General features: G+C 35.5%; 1 protein-coding gene across 7 annotated transcripts in view; it reads left to right on the top strand.

The window, feature by feature from the left end:
• The window catches only part of LOC106067842 (uncharacterized), a 75,259-nt gene that overhangs the window by 7,706 nt on the left and 39,638 nt on the right, over positions 1 to 27,915 (top strand). For 4 of the 7 annotated variants that reach the window (XM_056044242.1, XM_056044239.1, XM_056044240.1 and 1 more), the window contains one exon: positions 26,505 to 26,591. In XM_056044242.1, the coding sequence (XP_055900217.1) occupies positions 26,505 to 26,591 (87 nt within the window). Of the gene's footprint in view, positions 1 to 9,458; positions 9,835 to 9,856; positions 10,545 to 11,999; positions 12,717 to 26,504; positions 26,592 to 27,915 lie in introns of those variants that run through there. The other 3 variants (XM_056044244.1, XM_056044243.1, XM_056044245.1) reach the window with 3 other exon arrangements.

The following is a 27,915-nucleotide window of genomic DNA, read 5'->3' as shown; positions in this document are numbered from 1 at the left end:
GTATACTATCTCATGTCATGAAGTCAAATGTCAAAATACAGGGGCCCCCAAAGAGGTCAAGCCACCCGGTCTCCCAAGGCCCTAGCTATGCCACTGAACATTGTTGATGTTCATGACCAAACATTTCTGTTCTCTTTTGAATTAGTCGGGTTTTTTTACCGTAACATTCTCTCGTAGTATGCTATTAATGGACTTAAAAGTGTTCCTCAGACATCTAGACTTTTAATGTATTCAGCCTGGTTCAATCTAGCTGCCTGTGTTAAGAATAAGATTTATGTGACATTCAGTCCTTCAGATTTGATGGTTAAGGTGAAGTCACCTCTCAGGTCACTGAATGACAGTTGAAGACATATATTGTTTTATTGGTGAAAACTTATATTGCCCTCGTTCTGAGAGTTGAATTGGGTGATAGAGCTGTATGACTCTGTTATGTTTCTTGCGTATACAGGTATATCCAGTGACCTCTTGGCTGTGATGCCTGTAATCTAGGGTGTTTCTATATTTATATTATTGTATGGTACTTACTCTGTTTTTATTGTTAGGTGTCTTTTCGCTGTTGGTGTGGGTATAGAGTTGTTAAATTCTAGACCTTTAAACCGAGGTTCTACTATAAGACTCCTGGGACATTTCAATCGTTTTTGTGGGATTTGAAAACTTTGATAAGTAATCATTACTCATATGGTCATGTGATATTACTCGAATAATCAGGTGTCATTTGCAGAAGAAATCAAAAGGCTTTTGGGGCTGTTATAGCCACATAACAGCCTGAGAGAATTTTTTTTTAAACCTTTTTTTTTTCGGCCCCCTAATTGGGAATAGCCACTATTAGTTTGTGTGATCTCAAGAAAAGTTATTGCACATCCATATCATATTATTTTAGATCTTGCAAAATTCCAATGACGGCTTAGTTTTTGTTTTTTAAAACGAAGCGTTTAATTTACTACATTAAAAGTGCAAGCTGTATTTTTTATACAAATACACAATTTTTACAACTATTTAAAAATAATAGTGAAAATAAAGACTTATGAATAACAATGTTTATTTCCTTACACATAAACATAGATGTATTAAATAATAAGGATGGGAAGGGGGGGGGAGGGGGTTTTGCCAGTTAAATATATATATATATATATAATCTAAATCGACCACCTGCTGACAATGGTTATGCTTGCCCTGGATGTGGCAAAATATGTAGGTCACAGCTGGGGCTGCGCAATCACGGGAAATACTGCATTCCTCACTAATCTTCGGACTCGAAGACAAGCCTTATTATTATTATTATTGTATATATATATCCTGGCAACAAATGAACGGGTGAAGCCGGTATGAAATGTCGATAAATTGCATAATTATTAAGAGCAAAATACCAAACCGTTGTAAATCTTATCAGTGTATTAGAGGAAGGCAACTCTCTCATTGCAGCGTTTCATTAAGATTTAACGTATTAGATTTTTCTTTGCAATAATAATAGTAATTATAATAATAATAATAGTTATTATTATTATAAATTTGTAAACATTGTGAATGTGAGCCTACTCTATAAGATGTATTTGTCTGTCAGTTGCATTGTTCTTTAGACATAGTTCTCTATTATCGTAAATTTTTGCAGTTGAAAAACGGAGATTATGACAAATTTCGTATGTTAAAATTACTGTACCCTCACTTTGATAAGAAATCGTTCTTAACTGTCTATCATCCTTTGAAATATCAATTGTTAATTCCTAAATGTTTATTACGCAATCCTCATACACCCTTAACTATGATATTTCTAAATAATTGAATAATTAAGAAATTCGTCCTCGAAAACTATGACGCGATATAAAAGTTGACTTTCGGCTGAGAGAAATAGGAAATTATCTTCAAATGTGCTTGTAAAACATTTGTGTCCTATGTAACACATTCATTGTTTTGTTGTCCTGAACCTGTTAGGACAATTTCTACTGGTTCACGATCTATTGAAAAGCAATATACATTCAGAATATCTGAAGATTTCTCATATGACTCGGAATCCAAGCAAGTTACATGTTTAATGTTTAATCAATGACATTTATTTTTCAAATGAACTGAAGTTTGGGGACCTCGTTCTCGTTTACCCCATGAAGAGCATGTTTTATTTGTGAATTGTCTGTCTAATGTCTGGTTAACTTACTGGACCCTCACATTACATACAGTAGGACTCAGATTGGATTCAGTCATAAACTCGGGCCCACGAGTACCTAGCTACGCCACTGAACAAGATGGAACTACGCCAGTTTAGAGGCAGCATTAGTTAAAATAAAAACTCAAACCTTAATGGGGAACAGAGCGCAGACCGTCAACGTCAAGCGAACAGCGAGAACTTGCGAGAGGAGAAAAAAAATGTGCACACAATGGAGTCTACACAATCTCTCTTTGACAACAAAACACAAGGACATCATTGTAGCGAATTGCGGGCAAAGAACAAAGAGGAAGAAAGAGAGAGAGAGAGAGAGAGATGAAAAGGGAGGAGAGATAGAGAGAAGGAGAGAACAAACAAAATGGCTGTAACTGCGCACCAGAAGTAAAAGTGGTAGTGTAAATAACAGCCCACTTCATGATTCAGTGTCTGTGACAACCTCTTAGGTCCGCCGTGAACGAACAACGTAGACAATAGGTCAACATCAAAGAAAAGTGCCGCACACAGAAGATGCTGGCGTCAATAGATCTTTTTTGCTCGATAAAAAGTGACTCCACCCATATTATCACCAGATCAATGAAAGAAGAGATCAATTATTATTTTCTCATACTGATGGGTACGATTGTCCTGAAATGTTTTGTCAGTTATGTGGAGAAAGATTCGGTGTCATAGTGACACATTTACTATTCGCTTTTTTTTTAAAACGAGGACATTGCCATTCTGTTTATAAATAAATCAGAGAAAGTCTAACACTATTCAATCAAAACTAAACCAATTATAATTAAATAATTTAAAGCATATAAAATGTATCTATTAATATTCCTTATTAAAATGCAAAGAATTAGGAAATACAATAATTTATTTTTCATTTTGTGGTGATTCTAACAATTCTAGGACTTCTCGGTGTAAACCGTTGGAGATTAGTTGTTCTGGGGGTTTCATTGGAGGGAAAAAAATTATTGCCAGACCAGACACACTAGTAATCATAACCTACATATATATATCTAGTCCACTAGATTAATCATTAGCTCACTGCAATGCTGTTTAGCCTCAGTCTTGGTTAGATGACAACATCTGGAAACCCGTGCCGTTCTGTCACCTTGTGGAGGTCTCTCTACTCATGATGTAGAAAAAGCAGTCATATTAATAAAGTTTCTTTGGACCCTTCAGCCTGTATACAATGACGCAGAACACATGATTTATAGGCCTACACAACGTGATAATGACTGAGTGATGTACATGAACATTTTTTGCGTTGATTACCCCACTTTTAAATTTACATTGTTGGACATAAAAACATTTACTATTAAAATTCATGCTGGTCTGTCAGCTGGTAAACGCACCAACAAAAAAAATAGCATTACGATTCTCGGAATTTTCGGGCTTCCATAGAAACTAAAGACAGTTCCTTTCAAAAGTATCCCAAAGTCAAGAACTTCGTTCTTTTGGCAAATAGAACACATCACATGTGTACGTACGTGTGTCTACAACAGAGAACAATGGACAATCTAATGATCTTCAAGTCTGAACAATTTCTGAACAATGTCAACCTTAATCGTTATGAAAACATTGAACTTACGGTTTGGCTTGTTTTTTGGCATTGTAATCTTCTACTGAATGAAAAAAAAAAGACGCTTTAAAAAAATATTTAAAAATTACAATGTCAATAAATAAACCCAGCCGCCTTTATCTCCAAATGCATTAAAAAAAAATTAAATATCATCTGATAAACCCCATCTCATCGGGCACTTTTACCCTTAGATTTCCGAGGCCTAGTAGGACCAAGATGTGCATTGCAGTCCAGATTCAAGTCAATTGACGATTCTAAAGAAATGATAATCAAACGCTGAAAATTAAAGTATCACGGGTTAGAAGAACAAATGAGACCTAATAAAAACCTCACTTCCTTGTGATTGCGAAAAATGTATTCGATTTCATAAACTCGCACATTTTACTGTGTTACAGATATTTGCCTTGCTCAGCTTTCATTACTTAGCGTTTGTGTAGGCCAGTGATGCCCTCTGAGAATCTTCAGAAACTCGTGTGGGGGTGCGAAGAATACTACCATGATGAATAGTCGAGCAAGCGTGCACACCTTCCACCTAAGTCTAATGTTCTGTATTGTTTTACACCTTCCACCTAAGTCTAATGTTCTGTATTGTTTTACACCTTCCACCTAAGTCTACTGTTCTGTATTGTTTTACACCTTCCACCTAAGTCTACTGTTCTGTATTGTTTTACACCTTCCACCTAAGTCTAATGTTCTGTATTGTTTTACACCTTCCACCTAAGTCTAATGTTCTGTATTGTTTTACACCTTCCACCTAAGTCTAATGTTCTGTATTGTTTTACACCTTCCACCTAAGTCTAATGTTCTGTATTGTTTTACACCTTCCACCTAAGTCTAATGTTCTGTATTGTTTTACACCTTCCACCTAAGTCTAATGTTCTGTATTGTTTTACACCTTCCACCTAAGTCTAATGTTCTGTATTGTTTTACACCTTCCACCTAAGTCTAATGTTCTGTATTGTTTTACACCTTCCACCTAAGTCTAATGTTCTGTATTGTTTTACACCTTCCACCTAAGTCTAATGTTCTGTATTGTTTTACACCTTCCACCTAAGTCTAATGTTCTGTATTGTTTTACACCTTCCACCTAAGTCTAATGTTCTGTATTGTTTTACACCTTCCACCTAAGTCTAATGTTCTGTATTGTTTTACACCTTCCACCTAAGTCTAATGTTCTGTATTGTTTTACACCTTCCACCTAAGTCTAATGTTCTGTATTGTTTTACACCTTCCACCTAAGTCTAATGTTCTGTATTGTTTTACACCTTCCACCTAAGTCTAATGTTCTGTATTGTTTTACTAGCACATGTTACGGATGTTTCTTCAGAGTTTTGGAGATTAGTACATCCCTAAACTAACCTTGGACGGTGGGGGAGGGCGGTGGACAGGGTTAGAAGCAGACAGCTATCCACGGTTACCAAACGTCATTGTACTGCTCAGTGACAAACATAAGACTTGCCCACAGTTAGACGATCACGTGGGACTGCTGGGTGACAGAATTTTTCGATTATTTCAAGTTATCCTATGATTATTTTGAGAAATCAAACCTTGAAAATCTGAACTCTAGACAACAATACAATTTAATTGCTTTTAATAAACAACAAAAAGTCTTTCTTATGTCTTCAGCACATTTTACTGTCTTTGTCTTCATCAATTTATCTTGTGTCATGAAGACTTCTATAAATCTTGCTAACCTTGAATACCTTGTGATGTGGCCATAGAGTTTGAGTTTATGTTTTTTGACAGTGGTTAGGAGGTCATTGATATGTCCAATTGCTGTATTAATTCTGTTTCTAATCTCTTCATTCGTGATGCGATCTATGTAAGTGACACCTAGGATTTAAATAGCAGTATTTAGAAATAAGCAGCACTCGGATGGTCCTCACCCTTTACTCAATGGAGTCTCTGTTTTTATTATTACAAATCTTATATCCATTCACTCTGTCTGGTCTCCTGCTTTCCAATCTCGGATCAAATTGAAATTTTCGCGCAATTATTCCTTGTTGAAGACAACACATTAACCAGTTTATGTATACATAATTGAATAATCGGTGCTATAGCACAAGTTTAAATATATAATTTTTAAGAATTAATAAAGCTTTTAAATGTATGTCTAATTTATGAAATCATGAACAAATCAAACGGCATTTTCTTCTCTCTAATCTTAATTTTTTTTTCCATTTGCCCCTATTAAGTTTCTACTAGACAATCCTGGACCAGTTTTTCTATAGGCCTACTTAGCAGACGATAGACTTTTTAATTTCGATTTGTGCGTACACTGAGACATGGATTAACACCCCTGCTAAAAAGCTAAATTAGGTATTGGGAAATCCCAGTAGCATTAACAAGCTTAAGGGAGCTAACCGTTATGAAGAAGGTGGAAGTCAACGCTGTTGGCGAAGTCAGACGTTCCAATCACTGGGGCCTAAAACCCTGTTCAGTTCGAGTCATAAAAACTGATTTAGAGTTTGATAGGATTAAATGAAAACACCTGTAGGTGCCACCAAGCAGTCAATAGATTGCTGTTTTTATGCCACATTGTCGACTGTTTTATGTGTTTTTTTTTGGTTTATTTGTATAAATGTTCTTTTGGAAATGACGATTGTTCTGTCCGACCATTCGTCCCAAATTCCAAACACCTTTATCTCCCAGTTTCCAGTCTCGGATCGAGTTGAAACTTTGCACCATTACTGACTGTTCTTAACAAAACATGAATCTATAAAAAAATATAAATAAATAAATAGTCACAATTAATTTGTTTCCTATTGAAAATAGAAAATAAATTAATGAGATATATGGTTGTGAATATGGAGTTCTTCCACCCCCCCCCCGCCCATTTCCTACTATTAGTTGCACTCAATCACAGTCCAAACAAATTTGAATTATTTATTCTGAAGACTTAGCTGAAATCTTGTACATAAACTCATGCAGCGTGAAAACATGTTTTATTAAAATTTCTGAAAGCACACAATTGATTATTGATTTTAAAAGTAAAATGCACATTTCTTTAATCTCAGTTGTTCATATATCGGAATACAGAATTAACAATTAAATTGCTTCTTTCTAAAAATCTCTATTTACATGTAATGCCCCCTACCCCCTCCCTTGCAAAGTTAAAACAATCTTTCTTTATATATGCTACGTATGCTAATTATAAATATGATATGGTATTTGTAAGTAAATGTGTTATCTATTTAATATTAATTACTATTAATTGCACTTTAAAATGATCGGGTCATCGGTGACCTTTTAAGTTTTAAGAAGCAAAACAAATTAGGTCCAAACAGGAATTCATTTTTTAAGAATTTTTTTTTTTTTGCATTGTAAGTTTATCTAGCTCTACATGTTGACTATACGTATCAGGATAACAGACAGATTTAATGCCTGTTAGTTGGTCCACAACACATTCGTGTCATTGGCACATGTCTTGGCACATGACCTGGCACTGCCAGTAAGTCTTAAGTATCTCCACGTGATCCCAATACAGACGTATTACAATGTATTGTCACTTCTGACAAAGTCAACCCAACTCTTGACACTTACAATGGATAATCAGAAAACATTATACGAGTGTAGAAACAGAATCTGTCTTCAGTACTAAAATTGATCTATATCTACAATAGTGGTGCCAACATTTCTTCGGCTTGACGGACAATATATTTTCACCCAGGTGTCACGGACCGCACAGTCCCATATAACTGAGCCTCTGTAGTTTTATTATAAATTGCGGGCTATTTCCTTTTAGGCCTAATAACATTGTCATGGGCCGAAAATGGCCCGTGGACAGTTGTTTGGTTATTACTGCTGTAGTTATTAGATTGACCATATATAACACTTATTTTAGGTACTGTTAGGATGAGTCTAGGATTTCTGGCGCGAAATTTTATTTGTTTCATCCAAACGATAAAGTTTCGCTTTGCGACTTTGATTTGACTTTTAAAAACAAGACTGGCATTTAAAGTGTAACGAAAGTAAACACAGAATACTCTTGGCGGCTTTAGAGAGAGGTCGGCTTTATTTTCTGGGGTAGACATTTAACCTAGCGACATTCGACGGTTCCCTTTATTACCTATTTAACGTCTTTTATCTGCGTCGAGTACCTTTATATTATGAGTCTATTATTTCAACTTCTTAATTAGTTTTGAAAAATTGATTAATGCTACAGATCTAGACTTCTTCCTCTTTCTCATTGTTTTGTTGGAGCGTTCTATCTAGACCAGGGGTTCTCAACCTGTGGGTCGCGACCTACTTGGGGGTCGATTGAACCGCTGATCTAGACCAATATACGAGATGAACTGCGCAGTGGTTTCCAAATCAAGCAGCTCTCCATAGAGTTTTCTTTCTGTAGGTGTGTTCTGATGAGTCGCGGTGGCTGAGCGGTAAAGCTTCCGAACCGAGGTCCGGGGTTCGAATTCTGGTGAAGACTGGGATATTCAATTTCGGGATCTTCGCGAAAAGCGTTATGTTAGCGTCCCATATCAGTAATCTTGTTAATCTTCTTTTGTTTTTGTCTAGATCTGTGGCCCGAACAAGACTAAGGCAGCAACACACCACTAAAAAGTAAAGTTCCCCCTTTCAGGCCTTGTGATCTCTAGGGCAGATGATGTAACGGTCATCTGTTTCTGTGGCCTACGGTTAATGAGGGTGTCATGTGGCCATCACAACGACCAACCGCCTTTACTTTTCCCCAACTCATGTCAGGTACCCATTAGGGCTGGGTAGACTCAGAAGCGCCTGAAGATTACAGTTACAGTATAGCACTTATACACTAATTTTTCCATTTTTTCTTAATATATAATAACAGATTCAACTTAAAATGAGTTTTATATCTAGATATTAGCAGTAACACAAATAAAATGATATTTCAACAAAGTCTAGCTCACTGCAAAGACACGTATTTACTCTCTTACGTCTCTGAGTTGTCTCTCGCTTAATTATCACCCGCGTGACTTATATTAACATAAATTATGACAGACCAGCTCGTGGTTTCATCATTCCACACCACCAAAAAACTAACGCTCCTTTTTCGTCGTTGTTACCTTGGAAACACACACACATACACACATATTTTTTTTTGTTTTCATGTATGCGTTTCAGTTGTTTCTACAGAATTAAAAGTTATTACATTCTAAGCTAAAACCTCCCTCAGGATGACGGGGGGATGGCGGCTGACAAGGATCGAACCCGAGACCTTTGAAACGACAGTCCAGAGAACTCACCATTAAAACCAGGCAGCCTTCTAATTTACTACTGACTTACATTGTAGCAATATAAAGAACTAAATTCATTTTTTTTTAAAAAGCATTTACATTTCTCCAATCTGTCTCTTGGTCTTTCTATCTCCAAGCCCTGCTGCCCCCCTCTCCCGATAAGCCAGACTTACAAGGGGTTATTTATGTATGCATCGCAAATAAAGCGACTATCAAGTCTTTGTTTTAATGTTGAAGAAGTATTCTTGCATAGACGCAAACAAAGTAACGTATAGATCTACGGCCCAGACTGTGCCTAAAGTGAACATTGATCTCAATTTAGACACAGACATTTGAAGCGGCCAGAGTTTACAGGCAAAGACTGAACTTTAATGGAATGGAAGAAAAACTACAGGTGTTCTTTGTGTGTAAAAGAGGGGTGGGGGTACGATAAGGGGGAGGCGATAGAGGTAAGGAATTGTACTGGGGGGGGGGAAATGGAGGAGGGTGGCTTCTTGAAAAACTAATGGCGTGTGACGGAAGAATGGTAGGTACTTTTTGACTCGGTCATTTCAAAACCTCTTCAAGCGTGTGTTTCGCTATAGTTTCTACATGTGTTTTTTTTTTTATTTCTGTAGGGAGTCGATTATTTGATTCTTGTGTGTGTTGTTTTTTTTTTTGTCAAAAGATTCCATGATTTGTTGTTTTCTGAATAGGGTGACGCCTCTAAGCGTTCCAGGACGAACCCATGACTGTGACAAGGAGGGGTGGTGGAGGTGAAGACTTTGAACTATGGGATATGTTTTGAAGCTTATCAAGACATTTAATTGTGTAGCCTTAGAGATGAGTGCATTGTGTTTGTGGTCTACTTGTTCACTTGGTCAAGTTCTGATGAGCTCGGAAGGAAATGTTGATTTCATGTTATTATTATTATTATTATCACTTTTAAAAATTATTATTATGTTAGAAACGAACCAATATTCATTATCTGGCACTGCCAGGGTCGAGTTTCGTTAGAAACAAAATTCATTGTAGTCCTTTTATCAGTGTCCACAGAGGAATTTTCTAGCGATGGGGTAGGTCTGCAGTAGTACCGCCCTCTGACAGGCAACGAGAATCTTCTTAAGAATGTTAAGGGCCTTGGAGGTGTCTGTTGAAGTCAGTTGTTATTATCCCCTCGGTTATAACAATGGGGTATATTGTTGTTTTAGATAACTTCCATAAACGTTTAATCTCCAAGCCTGAATATTATTATATTTGGTGTTTCACTATTTACATTTAGAGTGTTGATCTCTTATTTTGATTTCTTCTTATTTTGAGGCCACGTAAAGTATCACATTTTTATTTTGGCTTAATTCTTTTATTTTGAGATGTTTCCATAAGACCTAATGTGATTACTAAGAACTGAAAGCGAAAACTTATTGATTGTTTCATTTATTAATTCTTAAAGTGAAAGAAATACCCCCTTTTCATTATTCACAATTTGTAGTAGAAGTAATTCTGATGTTGTGACTAAGCGCCAAAGTTTTTACGATTATGATCCTTTTTTGAGAAATTTGGATTTGGATTTAGCTACACGATAGCTACACGTCTATGCCTAATGGGAGATTATTCATGCACTCTAAGCAAGGTTTTAGCCATAGACACATTTATATCTAGACTGGAAATTGGAAACGAATCTTTACCTGAGATTAATCGATTCACAAACCTATATATATATATATATATAATGTACGTAACTGACGGTAACTCTTTTTCAAGCTTTAAGGGAAGTCGCCCCAATCAATCTTTTCTGTCTTAGAAAAGTAATGATCTTTAGTTTTCAAAGTTTAGAAATAATGCAAAATCATTTCTAGGATTGTTTTTATATTTTGAATGGGCTATTAATCACAGAACTAAATATTCACGCAAATATATGAAACAAAGCCATGTCCTGTTAGTTTCCTTTGAGATAATGTTTCAAAAATCCTAGATCGAAATAATCCATATCTGTTGATTTTAATCAACATTTAAATAGATTGATTACTTAGATCTTTCTAGATTATGTATCTAAAGATTGCAAAATAATAATTATGAGACGAGAGTACTCTTAGTTTTGATGCTCAGTTACTAGATTTAGTTCTGAAAATTAAATTATATGTTACATAGGTTAGGGTTGAAAAAAATGTTATATGTCTTATGACTACTCTACAAAACAACGCCTTCTTTCAACTTTTAAAAACATTCACGACATTTTTTGTAGTTTTAAAAGATCTCCATGTCCAGTCTAGATAGAATACATATATGTCTATAGTTTTAGCTCACAATTTAATGCAATATTTTTTTAATGCTTTTACTACTTTGCTTTTCAACTAACTTTTGTACCTGAAGGCATGAGTTTAGTTTAGGTGTTCTTTCTTTCATGCTGAGCTGTCCAGAAGGCATGAGTTTAGTTTAGGTGTTCTTTCTTTCATGCTGAGCTGTCCAGAAGGCATGAGTTTAGTTTAGGTGTTCTTTCTTTCATGCTGAGCTGTCCAGAAGGCATGAGTTTAGTTTAGGTGTTCTTTCTTTCATGCTGAGCTGTCCAAGACATGTTCTCTTAGTGAACCCCATGCCATACTATACGTTGTTATTATCGACATATTAATAGACAATTGGAAGAATTAAAAGTTATTAAACTTTTAACTTCTATGCTTTGAGCTGAAACCTATATAAAAACAAAGTGTTTTAAAATAAATATTTAAAAAAATTTACATTTCTAGTATAGTCAAAATTATTTGTGCATTTTAAAGTTTGGGATAATCAAAGCAAACTAGTAAAGAAATCGAACAATGAAGTATTGGCTCACATCACGTGTCATAGATATCAGGGTCTATTCCGGTCTATATCTTTTCCTTATCAGACTATTGGGCCTCGTGAGGACTTTGCAAGTCATATAAGCCCTGCTACAAGCAAAGGTAATAAATTATTCTTGAAATCGAAGGCCTGCCCCTATCATGGTCTGTGTATACAAGGTTTAACAGACTTGTGACAAGATTAATCTTACGTTGCATGTTTACACCAACTCTCGCGCTAATGTTTGTATGATTCTGTGTCTAACGATCAGGTCATGTTGTGCCTTACAAAATTTGTCATTTGGAGTCGTATACAGCTTTTTGGAAGCTTTGAACTATTTCCAATTAGTTTGTGTCTGCTTGACTAAGATGTCTTGAATTATAAAGCAAAAAATAAAGTCCTTTTTATTGGATTACTGTCTTTCAAGTGAGGCATTTTTCCATTTATAATTTTGCTTTTGCAGCTAGTAACATGTGTCGTTCGATTTAACAAACTTGAAAAGAAAGAAAACTATTCATTGATCTTTCAACTAAATAAGAATGATGTATTGATCGCTGAAGCGAAAAGGATTCTTTGTAGAAAAAAAAGTTTGATATGGATTTTTGATCAGGACTCGGCTCTCTACCAGGAAATACACTGAACTTTGAAGTGGGGAAATTGTATTTACTTAATGTGATTTATGGAACGCATTAAATAAAGCTGTTCCAGTTATGAGATGATACCGGCGACGGCTATGCATCACAACTGGCAGGGCTCTGACCGACCCAAGTGGGCGCTGCAGCCTGCAGGACAATCTATAAGAAATACCATTCCTAGACCAGCACGGACTAGCTTGAAAGCTGAGTCTAATTCTCAGGTCAACACGCAAGCTGCTGTGTCTGATTGCAAGGAGTTAACAAAGGAACTGACCACTATAGATGAAAAGAAAGTGAAACTCTTGCAATTGGTTCATTTGAGTCCAGAGCTGAGATTCAAACGCCTCATTCAGGTAAGCGTTAAGGTGACTTGAGTCGTCTGCTAATGACTGGTTTAACTATCTTAAACTTAATGACACATTTAGTATTACTTTCAATTAAGTGACAAATAAGGATATGTCTTTCTGTTTGATACACATTATCTCTGCCACTTCCCATTGTCAGATCAAGTTGAAACCTTGCACAAGACATGAATCAATCAAAAGATTAACCTAAAAGTTAGTTAAATAGTGGTAATTAATAAACTTTGTATGATATCGAAAAGGGAAATAATTCTTACAGTATTGAGTGATAAGGCTGAAAGCTTTGTTTCTTAAAAAAGTATTTTATATATTTTGGTCGTTGCTTTTTAGGCTCTGATCTATATTTCATAATAAAAAGGGAGACAAGCCTATTTCGGCTGATATTAAACATTTTTATATGTCATATAATTTATTCTGGTAATTTGAAATGGCTATCTCATTCTAGATTGTTGCTTGGTCACGTGCGATGCGCTCTTGACTGTTGTTTCGATGGTCTTAGGTTCGAACTCGGTCCTAGTCAATCCTCCGACGTCCCGCGGTTGTTTGGGGTGGGATATGATGTAATAATCTTCAATTCTGAAGCAACATTAGAAGCGTGTTAAAAAATAGTATTGCTGTAAAAAAAAGTTCTTCCCGTATCATGAAAGTACATATGTATTGTCAAGTTCTGACCAAATTAAAAGTTATCTAAGATCAGTAAAAATGCTTTTTTATTCTATTTTTGTTTGTTTGATTGATGAAGCTACTGTCTTTAATTTTATTGCATATGATTTTACTGTCTATAAGATAAGATAAGATAAAATAAGATAGATAAAATAAGATAAGATAATATAATTGGTTCAGACTAAATTGAAATTCCTGTTTGACTATAATTGCCCATCTTATGAGCTCCGAACAGTGACAATTCAATTCGCGAAAGTTGGTCTCTTGTGACAATGTAAGATAATAATTTCGTAGACAGCTATATTCACTGCCGAGCACAGACGTAGACGGCGAAAACAAAATCTAGATCGACCACAGGCGGACAATGGATGTGGATGTGGCAAAATATGTAGGTCACAGCTGGGGCTGCGTATCCACTGGAAATAATGCATTCCACAATAATCATAGGACTCTAAGACAAGCCTTATTAGATAGCTATTAAAGTTCATGTCACCAAGCGTCTTGTGATGCAGGGCAAACTAAGCAGACGCCTAGGCCCTCCGATTAGTAAGAACTCCAAAAAAAAAAACATTAAGAAAAAAAATGCTTTTCTCCAGCATAGCAGAACTCAATGAGTAGTGTACTAACAATCTAACATAGTATTTACTATGATTTAAGAATCCATCCGAAACTCTACGGAAAATGTTTTAGATCTATATGATTTAAAAAAAAATTAAATGCTGGAAGGTTTTAAACCATTGCGTACTTTTTGGTCTCTTTTTATTTTTCTATTTTATTTGGAAATACCTCATTCTATTGACTCCAATAAACTAAAGCCGGCCTTGTGTGATATGTAATAATATTGGCAATGTCTTAGTTTAGCAGTGCTTTTTTTTGTGACGGTACGCACTGGTACGGCGTTCCTGCACCTATTTCTATGTGGGTAAAAATTATTACTTTTCTTGTATTCTAACGTTTTTTCTAATTCATTAGTAGTTAAAAGTTAGGCAATCTATCACTGAGTACCGGCACCCAATTTAAAAAAAAAACAAAAAAAAAAACACTAAATCCTTGTGTCAATTTAGGTCTCAACATCTTTTTAGGTCATAATATCTAAAAAGATCTCAATATTTTTATAAATATACAAATTGTATATTTTTATGATACATATTTAATAGATTGAAGATAGTAATTTGAGAGCTTGTGGGGGTGGGGGAGAAAAGGGGTAATATAATTCAACGGCTATAAATTAGATGAGAGTAGGAGAGCGGATCGTTTCTATTGAACCTAACAGATAATTCCATTGACATGTCAAAAGTATATTTGGGAACGGTAAAATCCGGGCCGTTTCATTGAAAAAAATCTGTGCGAGAGTGGAAAAAAAATTGCGAACGATGATAATTTGGGGACGGGGGGTTCCTAATTATTTTTTGAACAGTAGATCAGATCAGGATCACGAAACATGAAAAGGACCAAGATGCCTGTGTAGTCGCTGAATGAACTCTTTATGCTGTGTCTGTTTATTTATGTGTATGTTTCTGTTGTGTTGTCTGTATATGAGAAAAGAGTCCTTGTAATCACAACAAATTTCTGTAAGGATCAATAAAGCAGTCTTAGTCTTAGTCTTTAAAAAATTGGGGGGGGGGGGTTACTGGTAAAAAGAAAAAAAAACAAAATAATTTTTTTTTTATGTCTACGTTTCATTGCTGGTACTTAAAGAATGTTGAATTCAAGCACTGACATTAGTGAGTTTATTTAAATGTACGTCATGACTACCTCATCTCTCATGTTTGGAGACCCTTAGGCTAAGAATGTATCTACGTAGATCAACGCCTACCATTAGCCTTTCTTCTAATTAAACAAGCGACCATTGTATTAAAGAGAAGCTATAAGCGTCCTGTTTCAAACAATACTCTATAAAGTAAATCAAAGCTGAATCAAAGGCGACACGGATGGATGAGCCTGATACAAATAATGTCTTTGGTAGTTAAGCCCTTGAACTATTCTTATTATAATGTCTTGCTATGCGACGTGACGTCATTTTTCTAGCCTAATTTAAAGAGGTAAAGAAAACAATGAGGTGTACCTAGTGATTATACATATTTGACAGGTTGATGTACACATTATTTTAAAAACCTTAACAGAGGGGCGTAGAGGCTAATAAAGGTATACAAGTCCCACCGCGGTGGTTGAGCGGTAAAGTGCTTGGCTTCCAAACCAAGGTCCCGGGTTAGAAGACTGGGGTTTTTAATTTCGGGATCTTTAGACGCCTCTGAGTCCACCCAACTCTAATGGGTACCCGACATTAGTTGACGACGTGATCGCGTGGGGAATGTGAAGGCAAATGGTCGTTGTGCTGGCTACATGACACCCTCGTTAACAGTAAGCCACATAAACAGATGACTTTTACATCATCTATCCTATAGAGCGCAAGATCTGACTGTTTACAAAATGTACACAATATAAGAACAAATGCACTGATTTGCATTGAACTTCTAAATAATATGAATAGAACTACTATATATGTTTCTCATCCTTCAGTCACGGAACGCCTATGGTTCACCACATTGAAATGAAATGAAAGCCTGTTCATCGCTTTTTGTCGCAACAATTTTTAACAATTTAACAATTTTATTGTTTTACAACAAAGCACAAGTGCTACATAGGCAGTCATTACAACTAATTACCAGTGGCGTAGCATCCATAGCGCAAAGGGGTTTAATTAACTCGGGCCCACGACTATTAGGGGCCCACAGGCTATAGCGTAGCAACAATGGCGCAAAGAAATTGATTGCACTTGGGCCCATGACTCATAACCAGTTGAAAGCTTAGTAATGACGCTTTAGGAAAGAAAATAATTGCACTATTATAAGTGCATCCTGTGTGTGGAATCTGAGAACCTCCCTCAAAATATCCTAATCGTTGCATGAAACTTTATATTAGTTTTAAAACATTAACAAGTGTTTTAAGCTAGATTCAGTGTACCAGCCACTTAGATTACTTTAAGGAACTGCTTTCCATCTTGTTTATCGTAATGTTGGCTAATCCTAATTGTACGTTTGAGGGGACTATTGTTGTCAGATAAATAAATATTTTTATTTTTTCCATGTATTAGTTTTAAAAAGGGGTGGGGGTAGGGAGAGAGAAAAAGTTTTGTTTAGAAAATTGGAATATGTTGTGCAGAAAAATAAGGAAAATAGCTGGGCAACAATAACAAAAAGGCTTATAAGGATAGTCTTGATGGTCACTAATTAGTATTTCGATACAACTGCTAATTATTCAATTTTGTCTAACCTTAATTTGTTTCTTTTATTTTCTGTATTTAAGTTTTTTAAAATTGGTATCTCTTACCAACCAACGGTAGGGTTAAAACTATACAATTGTACAGTGCTTCCTTTGTCGAATTGGATGCAAACGTCTTGGAATTACATTTGATACAGTTTAGATTTCAGCTTTAGTATAGCAATGAGAATGTCGTTTCTAGGTTTTCATATTTGTGAAAAATTGGCTGAACAAATGCTCCAAGTAATGAATAATTCCCATTTATCCTTCAATAAACTGCGAAGCTAAAGCTATGATGGTGCTTTCAATATGTTAATATTGTTCTGCTTATTGTCGAGTGCAAAATTGTCAGCGCAGTCAGAGTTGTGTCAAAAATGTTTAAAAGTGAGCAGCAAGACCTAGATAAAGTAGAAAGTCAACTGAAGAAGATCTAGATTGGGATGGCACATTTGAGAAATGGCATTTAGACAGTACTAAATATATATATAGTTCGTCCATCGTGGTTCGATGATGACCACCTTGTCATCCAGGGGGCTGAGGGCTTTGCACTGGGGTTTTATGCCTCCTCATGTGGCTGGTGAGACCTATGTGAGCCCGGAATGTTCGGCCGCACACTGGACAAGTTATTCCAGCTGGAGCTAGTGTCGTTTGTCTTGCTTTTCTTTTCTCACGTTTTTCTTCTGCCAGCGTTGTTCTTTTTTCCTCAGCAACCTGTGCGCCAGTTTTCACAACGCGACGCCATGATGCTCTGTCATGTGCCTCTGTCTCCCAGGTGCCTGGGTCTATGCTGAACGCCTTCAGAGAAGCTTTGAGGGTGTCCCTGAAGCGCTTTCTTTGCCCACCTTGCAAAGCGTTTTCCTTCGCTTAGTTGGCCATACAAGAGTCGTTTAGGGATGCGGTGGTCTTCCATTCTGTAGACGTGACCTGCCCATCGCAGCTGGGACTGCATCAGGATTGTGTGGATGCTTTGCAGACACGCTCTTCGAAGGACTTCTGTATCTGGTATTTTGTCTTGCCATTTGACATTTAGTATTTTTCTCAGACATGTCATGTGGAAGTGGTTTAGTTTCTTTGCATGTTTACTGTACACTGTCCATGTTTCTGAGGCATAGAGCAATGTAGGGAGGATGACGGCTCTAAATAAGGCTGCTGAAGTAACTTAATCTTGGGATGTTGATACAGTTTTTTGCACTGCACCATTGATTAGGGGATTTGATGAGCCTAAAACTAGATCTAATTACTGTGAAGAAATAATTCTAACTCAAGATTGAAGAGAAGACTTTCAAAATCAACTTTCAAATTCAACGTATTTTATCGAAGTATCATCGACATTGTTTCACGATTACTTAACAGATTTAATGGACATAACAAATTGTCATCATGGTATAGTCGTTAGTGCCCAGTTTCATTTCAAGGAAAAAAAGAGCTGCATGATGACACTATTCCTCTAGTAGCATTTTAGCCAGATGACATTGACTTAAAATGGTGTTCACTGATTCAATCATTTAAAGATGCCATTCACAAGGAGGTTTTGCTGTTTATTTTTTTTTATCGTAAACAGCTAAATGAGATTTGGCTGTTTTTATCATAGACAACTACATTTTATCATAAAGTTTTCCAAACATTTTCCCAGCATGCATCTTATTTCTCTCTTCGTCTGTATTAGTCTCTTTAGCATAGCGGTCCTTTTCACAATTTCAATTGATTATATAAGGATTTCTATGACACATAGCAGGTTGGCTTCACTTTGTGTTCTTTACATTGGGCGAGAAACCGCCAAAAGTTTAGAAATAGAAGCACTGGTTACTGACTTCACTACTTTGAAGTTTAGAAAAATGTGCTATATATTCAATCTAAAATGATGGAAGTAGAATTATATTAGTCTATAGTTTGTATCAATATGTACAGGTTTTCACCTAGAAGTATTTTAGGAAGGTAAATGTTTTGAATGTAGAATTCATAAAACCTTTCTTTGTTCATTACATTATGTTAAGAAAATGTAGAAACATGACTTTTAAGACACTATTACCTGTCTGAGGCCTAACAAAATCGAACGTAATGACATTCTTACTAATTAAAAAGATACTCAACTTGCATTGGAATTTATTTTGGTAAATGCACCAATACATATAAATTATTCAATTGTTTTGTCTCAGATTAAATTCGTCTTATTACGGGAATGGAGAGCCCATGAAGATATTCTTGAGCCCGGGCCCACGGGTACCTTGCCACGCTACTGCTAATAACAGTATTGAAATCACACCCCTAAAAATAATCAAAATGGAAACAAAAGTAATAATAATGATAACAGCACATTACATTAAAAAAACTACTACAACTAATAATAATAATAATTAGAAATACTTACTACAAGAGGTTCTCGAGTCTACTGATCATCTTCTGTACTGGGATATGCCTATTTTGACCGACGAAACGGTAGATTTTAATCGCCCTGATCTGCTGCTCATCGATAAAAAAAGAAAAAGCCGCTACCATTATTGACATCGCCGTACCTAGGCTTGGAGATTAAGCTTTTATGGAAGTTATCTAAAACAACAATATACCCCATTGTTATATCAACCGAGGGAATAATAACAACTGACTTCACATGTACCTTCAAGGCCCTTAAACTTGTTACATCTTCTTCATAGTTTTTAAATACTTCAATCTTTATTAACCATGATACTACAGTCTTGTTCATATTCCTCCATTTTGGTTTTTCTCCTCTTTCAACACGCATTCGCACCATTTCACATTTACACTAACATGCGCATGTAACACCTTAACTCTTTCTCTCCTAACTGACGATACCAGCGTTGATTCCATCAGAATGTGTTAAATAATTACGGAGAGAAAGAGTTAACATTCCTAGGAACAATCTCGTTGCCTCAGGAGGGCGATACTTCTGCAGACCTGCCACATCACCAGAAAATTCCTCAGTGGATACTGATAAAGGGACTACGATGAATTTTGTTTCTCTTTAACGAAACTCGACCCTGGCAGCGCCAGAGAATGAATACTCGTTCGTTTCTAACATAATACTAATAATAAACAACGGTCTATCTAGCTTGAGATATGGAGACCAGCGATATAGTTAATAGGACTTTTTAATGGTTCATTTTAAGATTTAAAAAAAAACTTGTTTAACTCGTCAATATGGACGTAATGATTATCAATCTTTTTTATTTTCTTAAGACTAGGTCTAGGATTCTTTCTTTTAATCTTTATAGACTATTCTTACTATTATCAGCATGTTTTGTTAAAGCAGTATTCATAACAATTTTGTAGATTTTACTCTGTACGCTTAATCTTGATAGAGGTTCTGTAGTTTTTGAAAATACTATTGATTCTTCTGGCTTTAAGATATGCACTTCTTTTCTGTCTACACTGGATATGTATACCAAGGCTTACAACTTTTAGTTTTTATTCGGCTATTTAGATAGTTGTTTTATTCCGAATGTTTGAATTGCTGCTTGTATTAGAGTATTATTTTCTTCACCACTATGTCGTTTATATTTTACTTGGTACTTTTTATGTTACCCGAATTTATTTTTAGAATTTTATAGAGTTTAAAATTGATATTTTCGAGTTATCTATTGGTTCTACATTTCGACTATACGAGTTAGCTTTGGCTGGGTCCCAGGGGTTGATGACATTACGCCTGGTTCTGCACTTAATTTCCTGACACTGTCTAGCTGTATGTTTCTTAAGGCTACGTATAGCCCCCCCCCCCTGATCTACTAGACTGTTTAGGGCTTCTAGATTTATGGTATAAGATCTAGTGTTGAAGACTACTAAACAGTCACCCCCCCCCCTTTTCCCAGCTGATTGGACTGATTGAGCTGATGTGTACAAGAGAAAGACAAGAGCCAATACAGTTAGGGATCAGCTTCATAGCAGACTCTTCCAGGATGTGGCAATGTGTGCAGCTAACTGCCTAAGAGTCATCGGCTCATGATTTTTCCTCAAGTTTGACTCCCGAATGGTTGCAGTCTCAAAGCAGCAGAGGCTTGATTTCATAATTACCTTTCTCCTAGGGAGGTAGTCAAGCAAGACAAACGAGCCCCTCATGTCCACGTCTCATTAGTGGAATTGTTCTCGATTCTAAGTTTTTCTAAAAAAAAAAAACAACAATAGAATAATTCAGTCAAATGTGAAGTTTGTCAAACATTTTACAAACATTTTTACATATTGGTTTCGGTATCTGATGGTTGTGAATTAAGTTTACTGGGGTTTTTTTTCTGTCCGCAACACATGCCATGTACCCAATACATCCAGGTGAACTGGGGAGCTCCTTCTAATCCCTATTGTTCTGACGTCTATAATAAATCAACCCCAGGACTTTTGAAAACTTAGTGATATTATTTAATCTAGAACATTAGACCTGCCATGTCCTGGTTAACTAGTACTAATCATAACAAGTGTTGGACCCAACTAGTCCTAACAGTTTTCATTGTCCGAACTATTGGAAGTAGAGTGACTGATCTAGTTTCTATGCCACAAGAAACATATGACTTAGAAAGTAGCTACTAGAGTTGTTCAAATTATTACATTGTCCACATATATCAACAAAGGAAATCAATCCTTCAGTGTTTACATATATGGTTAAAAATGTCGGGTTGTTTCCCTTTAAAAATGTTCACTTTTTTTTCCCAAACCCATTCTCGGTTCAAATTGAAACTTTAAACAATCATTCATTGTGCCTAATAAAATAAGAATTAATTTAAAAGTGCAACCAAATATTTTTATTAATTATTGTTAATAAATGTGTTTGATATCAAATAAGGGAGATATCTTTTACAATTTTGGCACATATCGTTGTAATTACGGAGTTCTTCCTTATAGATAAGGTTTTTTTTAAATTCTTTTATATTTTCATTTGTTTATTATTATAATTTATTTATTCATTTTCTGTAATATGGTCCATGTAGCAAGAGTATATATATAAAGTTTCTATACATTATACTATATATACTATACATTATGTCAGCGTAACTTTGTTTTTACAGTGAACTAACGGGCTGTCAGTAGTCGATAACAAAGTCAATTCTTTCTCTTTCTCCTCCCGCCGGACGTTGTAGCTGTGAATAGCTGGCAGAATGGCGACATATCACATCTACCTGCGTCGTCATTACAAGTTTTTGATCGATAATCGATCTTTTACCGATCATTGCGAGACATGATATGAATATTTGGAAAAAAGAAAAAAAGCCTAACAAGGTTCGCCTCTAGTGCACGGATAAAGACACTCTTGTTAAGCTTGAATGATCTCAATTGTGTTTGCGGGGAAGGGTAGTGAGTGGTGAGGGGGAGGGCATTTTAGGAAGAAGTACAAGTCAGAGGGTCTCGACATTTCTGTAAGCGGGTCTTTGATTGTTTACTTTTATCAGGTACTAATCAACAGCTAAATCTTCTAGAATAGTCTTAAGGAGAATTCACAGGAAATGCATACTAACAGACCGGTTTTATACGTATAAATCACTTTCTAGTCGTATGGAATGCGCTTCCCGGACCGTTGTCATCATGGTCCCGGCAGGCACGACATGGCCTAAATTGTGCCGATGTGCCTAAAATCAAAATCCAATCCATGGTCTCGGGTTCGAACTTTGCGTTCCTATTGGAGGTTTGGGCTTGGACTTAACAAATGCCTTTTTTAAAAGCAATGCCTGAAACTACAACAAACAGCAGCTACCATCTCTCCCTTATTTCCAGAATATCTGGAATGTGTGTAGCCCACACACTGCCATTACTCACTGAATCCGTTAAACTTTATAGATACCATCTTGCAAATGAATATGTCAGGTAGCTCTCAGATGAGGCCGATACATTACTGAACAGTTCATGTGGAAAGATATTCTTATTTAAGGCATTAGACATCTTGAGAATCCCTGCTAACAGTTTCAACTGGTTACAAAGGATCTCATGCATTATGCAGAAAGCGCGGCTTGTTGTTCAAGTAACGGACACTTTTTGAAGAGTTCTGTTGAGAGTTTGCTGTCGACATTTTAGACTGACCTGACACACGACGATATGTTGATCCAAAAGCTTTGACAAGGTCAAAGTGAAAAGAAGGAATCTACATTACGGATGTATTAACGATCGCCAAGTCGATTTTGCAATTATCTCGTTCCTTCTTCTTGAAACCTGCAGTCACGTGGACACCGTGCCATTTTATCTAATGTGTTTCTCATATTCGATTTTTAGCTACAGTCCGTTCAGTCCGCATAGACATCAAAGAAATGTTTTTATTGTCTTATTAAAAAGCAGTAAATCTTAGTGTTAATGACTTCTTGATATGTGATTCGTATAGGGACCCCTCAACTCAAGAAAATATTAAGAAACTGGAACAGACACAGAATAGAACAGTGAGATTAATAACAAACAAATATTCACATTTGACCAGAGTAACACCTTTAGTAACATCACTAAATTTAGAAAGCCTTCAGGACAGAAGGCTCAAAAGTAAAGTAGCAATTATACATAAAACACGGTACCATAATCTTCAAATACAAAAACAAAATATAATAAAATACTCAGAAAGACACAAAGATAAAGGCACATTCCTCGTTCCATATGCTAGGACAAATTTGTACAAGCTCCTTCTTCCCTAGTGCTATTAGAGCATGGAATGGGTTGCCTGAGCTAGCCAGGAAAACTTGTGACTTAGCAGAATTTAGGTCATTGGTTAATATGCATGACTAAATGCATGACTCATAGGACGTAATCATCTTCTTTTTTGAAGTAACGTCTGTATTATATAAGATAAGATAAGAGTACTACATTTCTATATTTATAAAGAATTTTTTTCTGTTATAAAGTAACTCTTTTTTTTCTCTATAAAACAACTTCATTCTCTTATAAACTAACTCTCTCACTGGCTATGTGGTTTTAAAAAAAAACAACAACTAGCAAATCTTAAAATACCAAGGCAACCATAAATTCAAACAGTAAGAGACAAGATAACCCAAAGTTGAAATGGATGGTAAATTTTAGGGTAGACTTAAGTAGCATTCGGGCATTCTATAAGATAGTTCCCTGTCCTCTCAAATCCTCAAAAGAGTGGAACACTCGCTCTGAGCAGTGGTGTAGCAACCATCGTGCGAAAGGGTTGATTGCGCCTGGGCTTATGACCACTAGGGGCCCTGAAATAAAAACGATAAAGAAGTTTGAACTTTTCTGTTTTTCTGCTTTTCCGTTTAAATATATTATTTTATCATGCAGCGAATCTCCATATCCAGGCTCTCTGCAAACTGTACCACACGACACCACCAACTGAAAGAACTTGACAACTCAGGGCTTCAACTAACGTAATAGTTTGATTCCAAATAAATCACAGCCAATATTGTACAATTGGCAACACGTACCACAAGACTGTACAAATATCTTGCCGTTATCAACTGTACCGCTGTATCAACTCTTGCACTATACACTACACTCGTCCCGTCCTGATCTCTATTTACAACTCCGATCTTTCCCGAACTGTCTTGGCTGACCGTCTTTAACTCGTCGCGGCCGACCGCTCGTGTAGCGCTAGCCTGGGGCGATTTTGTGTTGGCTGTCTACATACACACCACTGCTCCCATCTGTGTCACCACCAAGTTAATAACAATATCTTACAAGTTACAAACATTCTTTAAAAAAAAAGATGTACACAAACACATATGCATTGGTCTTATAGTTGTATGATGACTGTCTGGTTTGGACAGATTATTCAGAAAATGTTTCTTGTACGAGTGTATTCAATGTGTTCAATATCTAACAATAACAAATCCTACCACAATAACAAGACGAAGGACCAAGTCCAGACCGTTAGATACTTGAATGAAGTTTAATGTATTAAGGCCACAGTCGAGTCCATGTCAGTAATACGATGTTATCACTAGTGATGGGAACTAAACTAATTTTGTTTAGTTAAACTAAGCTAAGTTTGAACTAAAAAAAAGTAATTAAACTTTTAGTTTATCACAAATTGAAAAAATTAGTTAAACTAAACTAAGAAACTTTAGTTAAACTTTTACTAACTATTTTGACCCTTTTTAAGGACGAAACAGCCAAACATGAAAAATATAAACAACAACCAATCTCTTTAGCAAAATGTAATAAACATTTATTTGTGCACATGAAAAAAGATTTAAATGTCTTTATGGCATAGATGTAGATCTTAATAGAATCACTAGATTAGACTAGAATGACTATTATTAGTATTATAGAAAGAAATTAGAAGTAATTGTCCAAGTTCTAATATAAGGTACCTTTTTAGAAGTAATGATAAAACTGCATGTTGACTCGCTAACTAACTCTAGAATATTCTGGATCTAATATCTTCTACAAACGAAATGATCAGAAATATAATCTGGATCTAGAATTAGATCTAGCTACTAGACCTAGATCAAATAATTCATATTTTAATCTAAAAATAATTTAAGAAAATACTAGTTACTACTACTACTACTAGATCTAAATAGAGTCTAGTAGATATCTTAGTATCTCTAGACCTAGATCTATCTAGAGATTTTAGATTAATATAATTATGATTATAACTAGATATGGATATTTAGATCTATATACTCTAGTAGATAATACTAGATCTAATAGATCTAGATAGTAGATATAAGTATAATTATATCAGAAGTAGATGTCTAGTCTAGATTTAGTTAATTTAGTATTAGATCTAGTATAGTGACGACTATTATTAGTAGGCCTATTATAGTCATTAATATTATAGATCTATCATCTTTGCATCTTAGGTCTTAGTATAGGCCTAATAAGTAATCTAGATATATCTAGATCTAATCTAGACTCTAATTCTAGAATAGTAGAATCTCTAAACTAATAGATCTATATTCTATATTATTAACTTATAATTTTAAATTTACATTTAGAGCTAAGACTAAGACTACTAAGAGTTAGACTCTACTTAAGACTAAAATAATTAAATATAGACTATTATGTCTATAGATCTAATAGTACTAATATAGTAGTAATAGACTAATACTAATAGACTAGACGTCATTCGACTCTAACTTTAGATCTATCTAGTAAAAAGTTTTAAAATAAAAAGAGTCGACATTTCTTTTAGATCTATAGTAAAGCAAAATTCTTTGCCTGCAGCTATACAGGAACACACTGGTGTTTAATAAAAAAAGCAGCAAAATGTAGATCTATAGAAGCAAGGAATTATCAGGATTTATCAAGCAGCGAAACTTGCTAGAAATATAATAATCACGTTTATTTTTCTCGCCTTTCAAATACCTTGAATTGGCGGGAATAGCGACCATTATAGGGTAAAGGTCAAAAGGCTTTCTAGTGACCTGTGCACCCTCTAGTTTATTCTCCTCTCTATCATTCATTATATATATTCTCCGAATTACATAGATCTAAATATTTATTGGTATGTATGTTAAAAAAGTTTGTAAAATTTGTAATTAAACGTTTTAGTTTGTAACTAAAAAAAATTAATTAAACTAGGATTTTAACTAAACTTTTATTTTTTAATTAAACTTTGGCCTTAACTAATTTTTTTAGTTAAACTAAAAGTTAGCAACATTTTAGTTAACTTTTGCCCATCACTAGTTATCACCTTGAAGTCCTAACACCAACTGAATAATGCAAACATATGTCAGCTAAATCCCGCAATCCATTACTTTGGTCAATGTCAGCTATAAAACTCTTCATCTATGGTGTGTTTCTTTACTAAGAGCCTGACACACTGTACTCATCATTGGAACGTAAAATCAGTAGAAATGTGTTTCTATAATTATAGTTTGTTTTATAAAAATGCTACAAATATTATTCAAATTTATAACTTGCGACTATCATATGTATCATTTTTTATTATTTTTTTGGATTTTCCAGTTGGCAAGCCATGGAAAACGTAATACAGTCTTACCTCCCCTTGGAAACAGCCAAACAAGTTCCCAGACTCTGCTGTCTTCAGACAATGTAAGTAAATAGAAAGAATCAAATCTTACTTTAGTTTTACAATTTAGAACTACAAGATAAAGAAGAGTCAGACAGAGGGCGTGATGGGAAGGTAAGACTTAAAGGGAAACTCCGATGGTTTTTCAAATTTGAGTTATTGACATATTTAAATTCTAAGTAAAAGTTAGTAATAGTAAAAATTTTACCATTTGTTATTTAAATGCTTATTTAATAAATTTGACAGTAATTTCTTGACATCTCAAAAAAAAACAACAACAACAGGGTTCTGTAATATTTTGTTTGTAGGTTAGCCAAACGTCACTTCCCTCAACAATACTGAAAGGGAAACTAGATTTGACCAATCGTATCGTTTCATTCTTACAGTAGCTGTTAGGCTGTTAGGCTTAGTGACGGCCTAGTCATGCGCTATTGTACAGTTATATTTAGATAGATAGATTTAAAAGCATTAGGACAACCAACTCGAGAAATAAAGTAAGATTTTCGTCTAAGCCCCTCCCTGTCCCAAGAAGTGAAAAGATCGCAGGTCTGACTGATTCGAACTAACTGGTCAGTGTAAGGCTAGTCGAGACTACGTGTAGTCAGTCATGACAAGACAACCAAGCGATAGTGTTTGTTGTGTGTTGAGTGGTCAGGCGAGAAGATACACACTGCCGTGATTAGTCAAGCATGTAAATCTCCTTTAACACGCATTTTTTTCTTTGCTTACAAGATCTAGATCTAATTGCATAGACGAAGATAAATTTCTTTTACGAGAATGTAAACGTTACTGTAATGGTTTTCGTTATACAGTAAGTCAATAGATTAAATTAATAGGCATGTGTGACGTCACGTAGAAACCCGGTGAAAGTCTGACCGTTTTGGATGCGCAGGAAAATTACGTCAGAAAAATATTAATTATTAAGTTATTATTGCAAATAAATACAAAATAATAATATATTCATTATCTGTAGATCAAAACACATGTTATATCAAAAATTGACGAAACCATCGGAGTTTCCCTTTAAAGAATGGACGAGCTTGTCATTGAAAAAGACTCTCTAATCAAGGCAATAGACTGAGAGGATTGGGACAAAAAAAAAAGGTCGACAGATCAAGTTTTGCGCCCCAATGATTGAACAGACTAAAGACTAGGTGAAGGAATAAGCATCTTAAAGACTGTGATATTTTACGTTTGGAGAAAGGACTCTCCCCTTTGCATCGTCTTGTGTGACCCAGGAGGCCAATCCTTGATACACAGCTGCGGTCACAGGTTGGGCATATGTCATCACCAGGCGCCGTTGCATTTTCACCCTTCTCTCTGCTGCTGTTGTGTATGGCATCTGTA

Source organism: Biomphalaria glabrata, chromosome 10 (assembly GCF_947242115.1).
Source record: "Biomphalaria glabrata chromosome 10, xgBioGlab47.1, whole genome shotgun sequence".
In the NCBI taxonomy this organism is placed as follows: Eukaryota; Metazoa; Mollusca; class Gastropoda; family Planorbidae; genus Biomphalaria; species Biomphalaria glabrata.
This window is presented reverse-complemented; position numbering and strand designations above follow the sequence as displayed.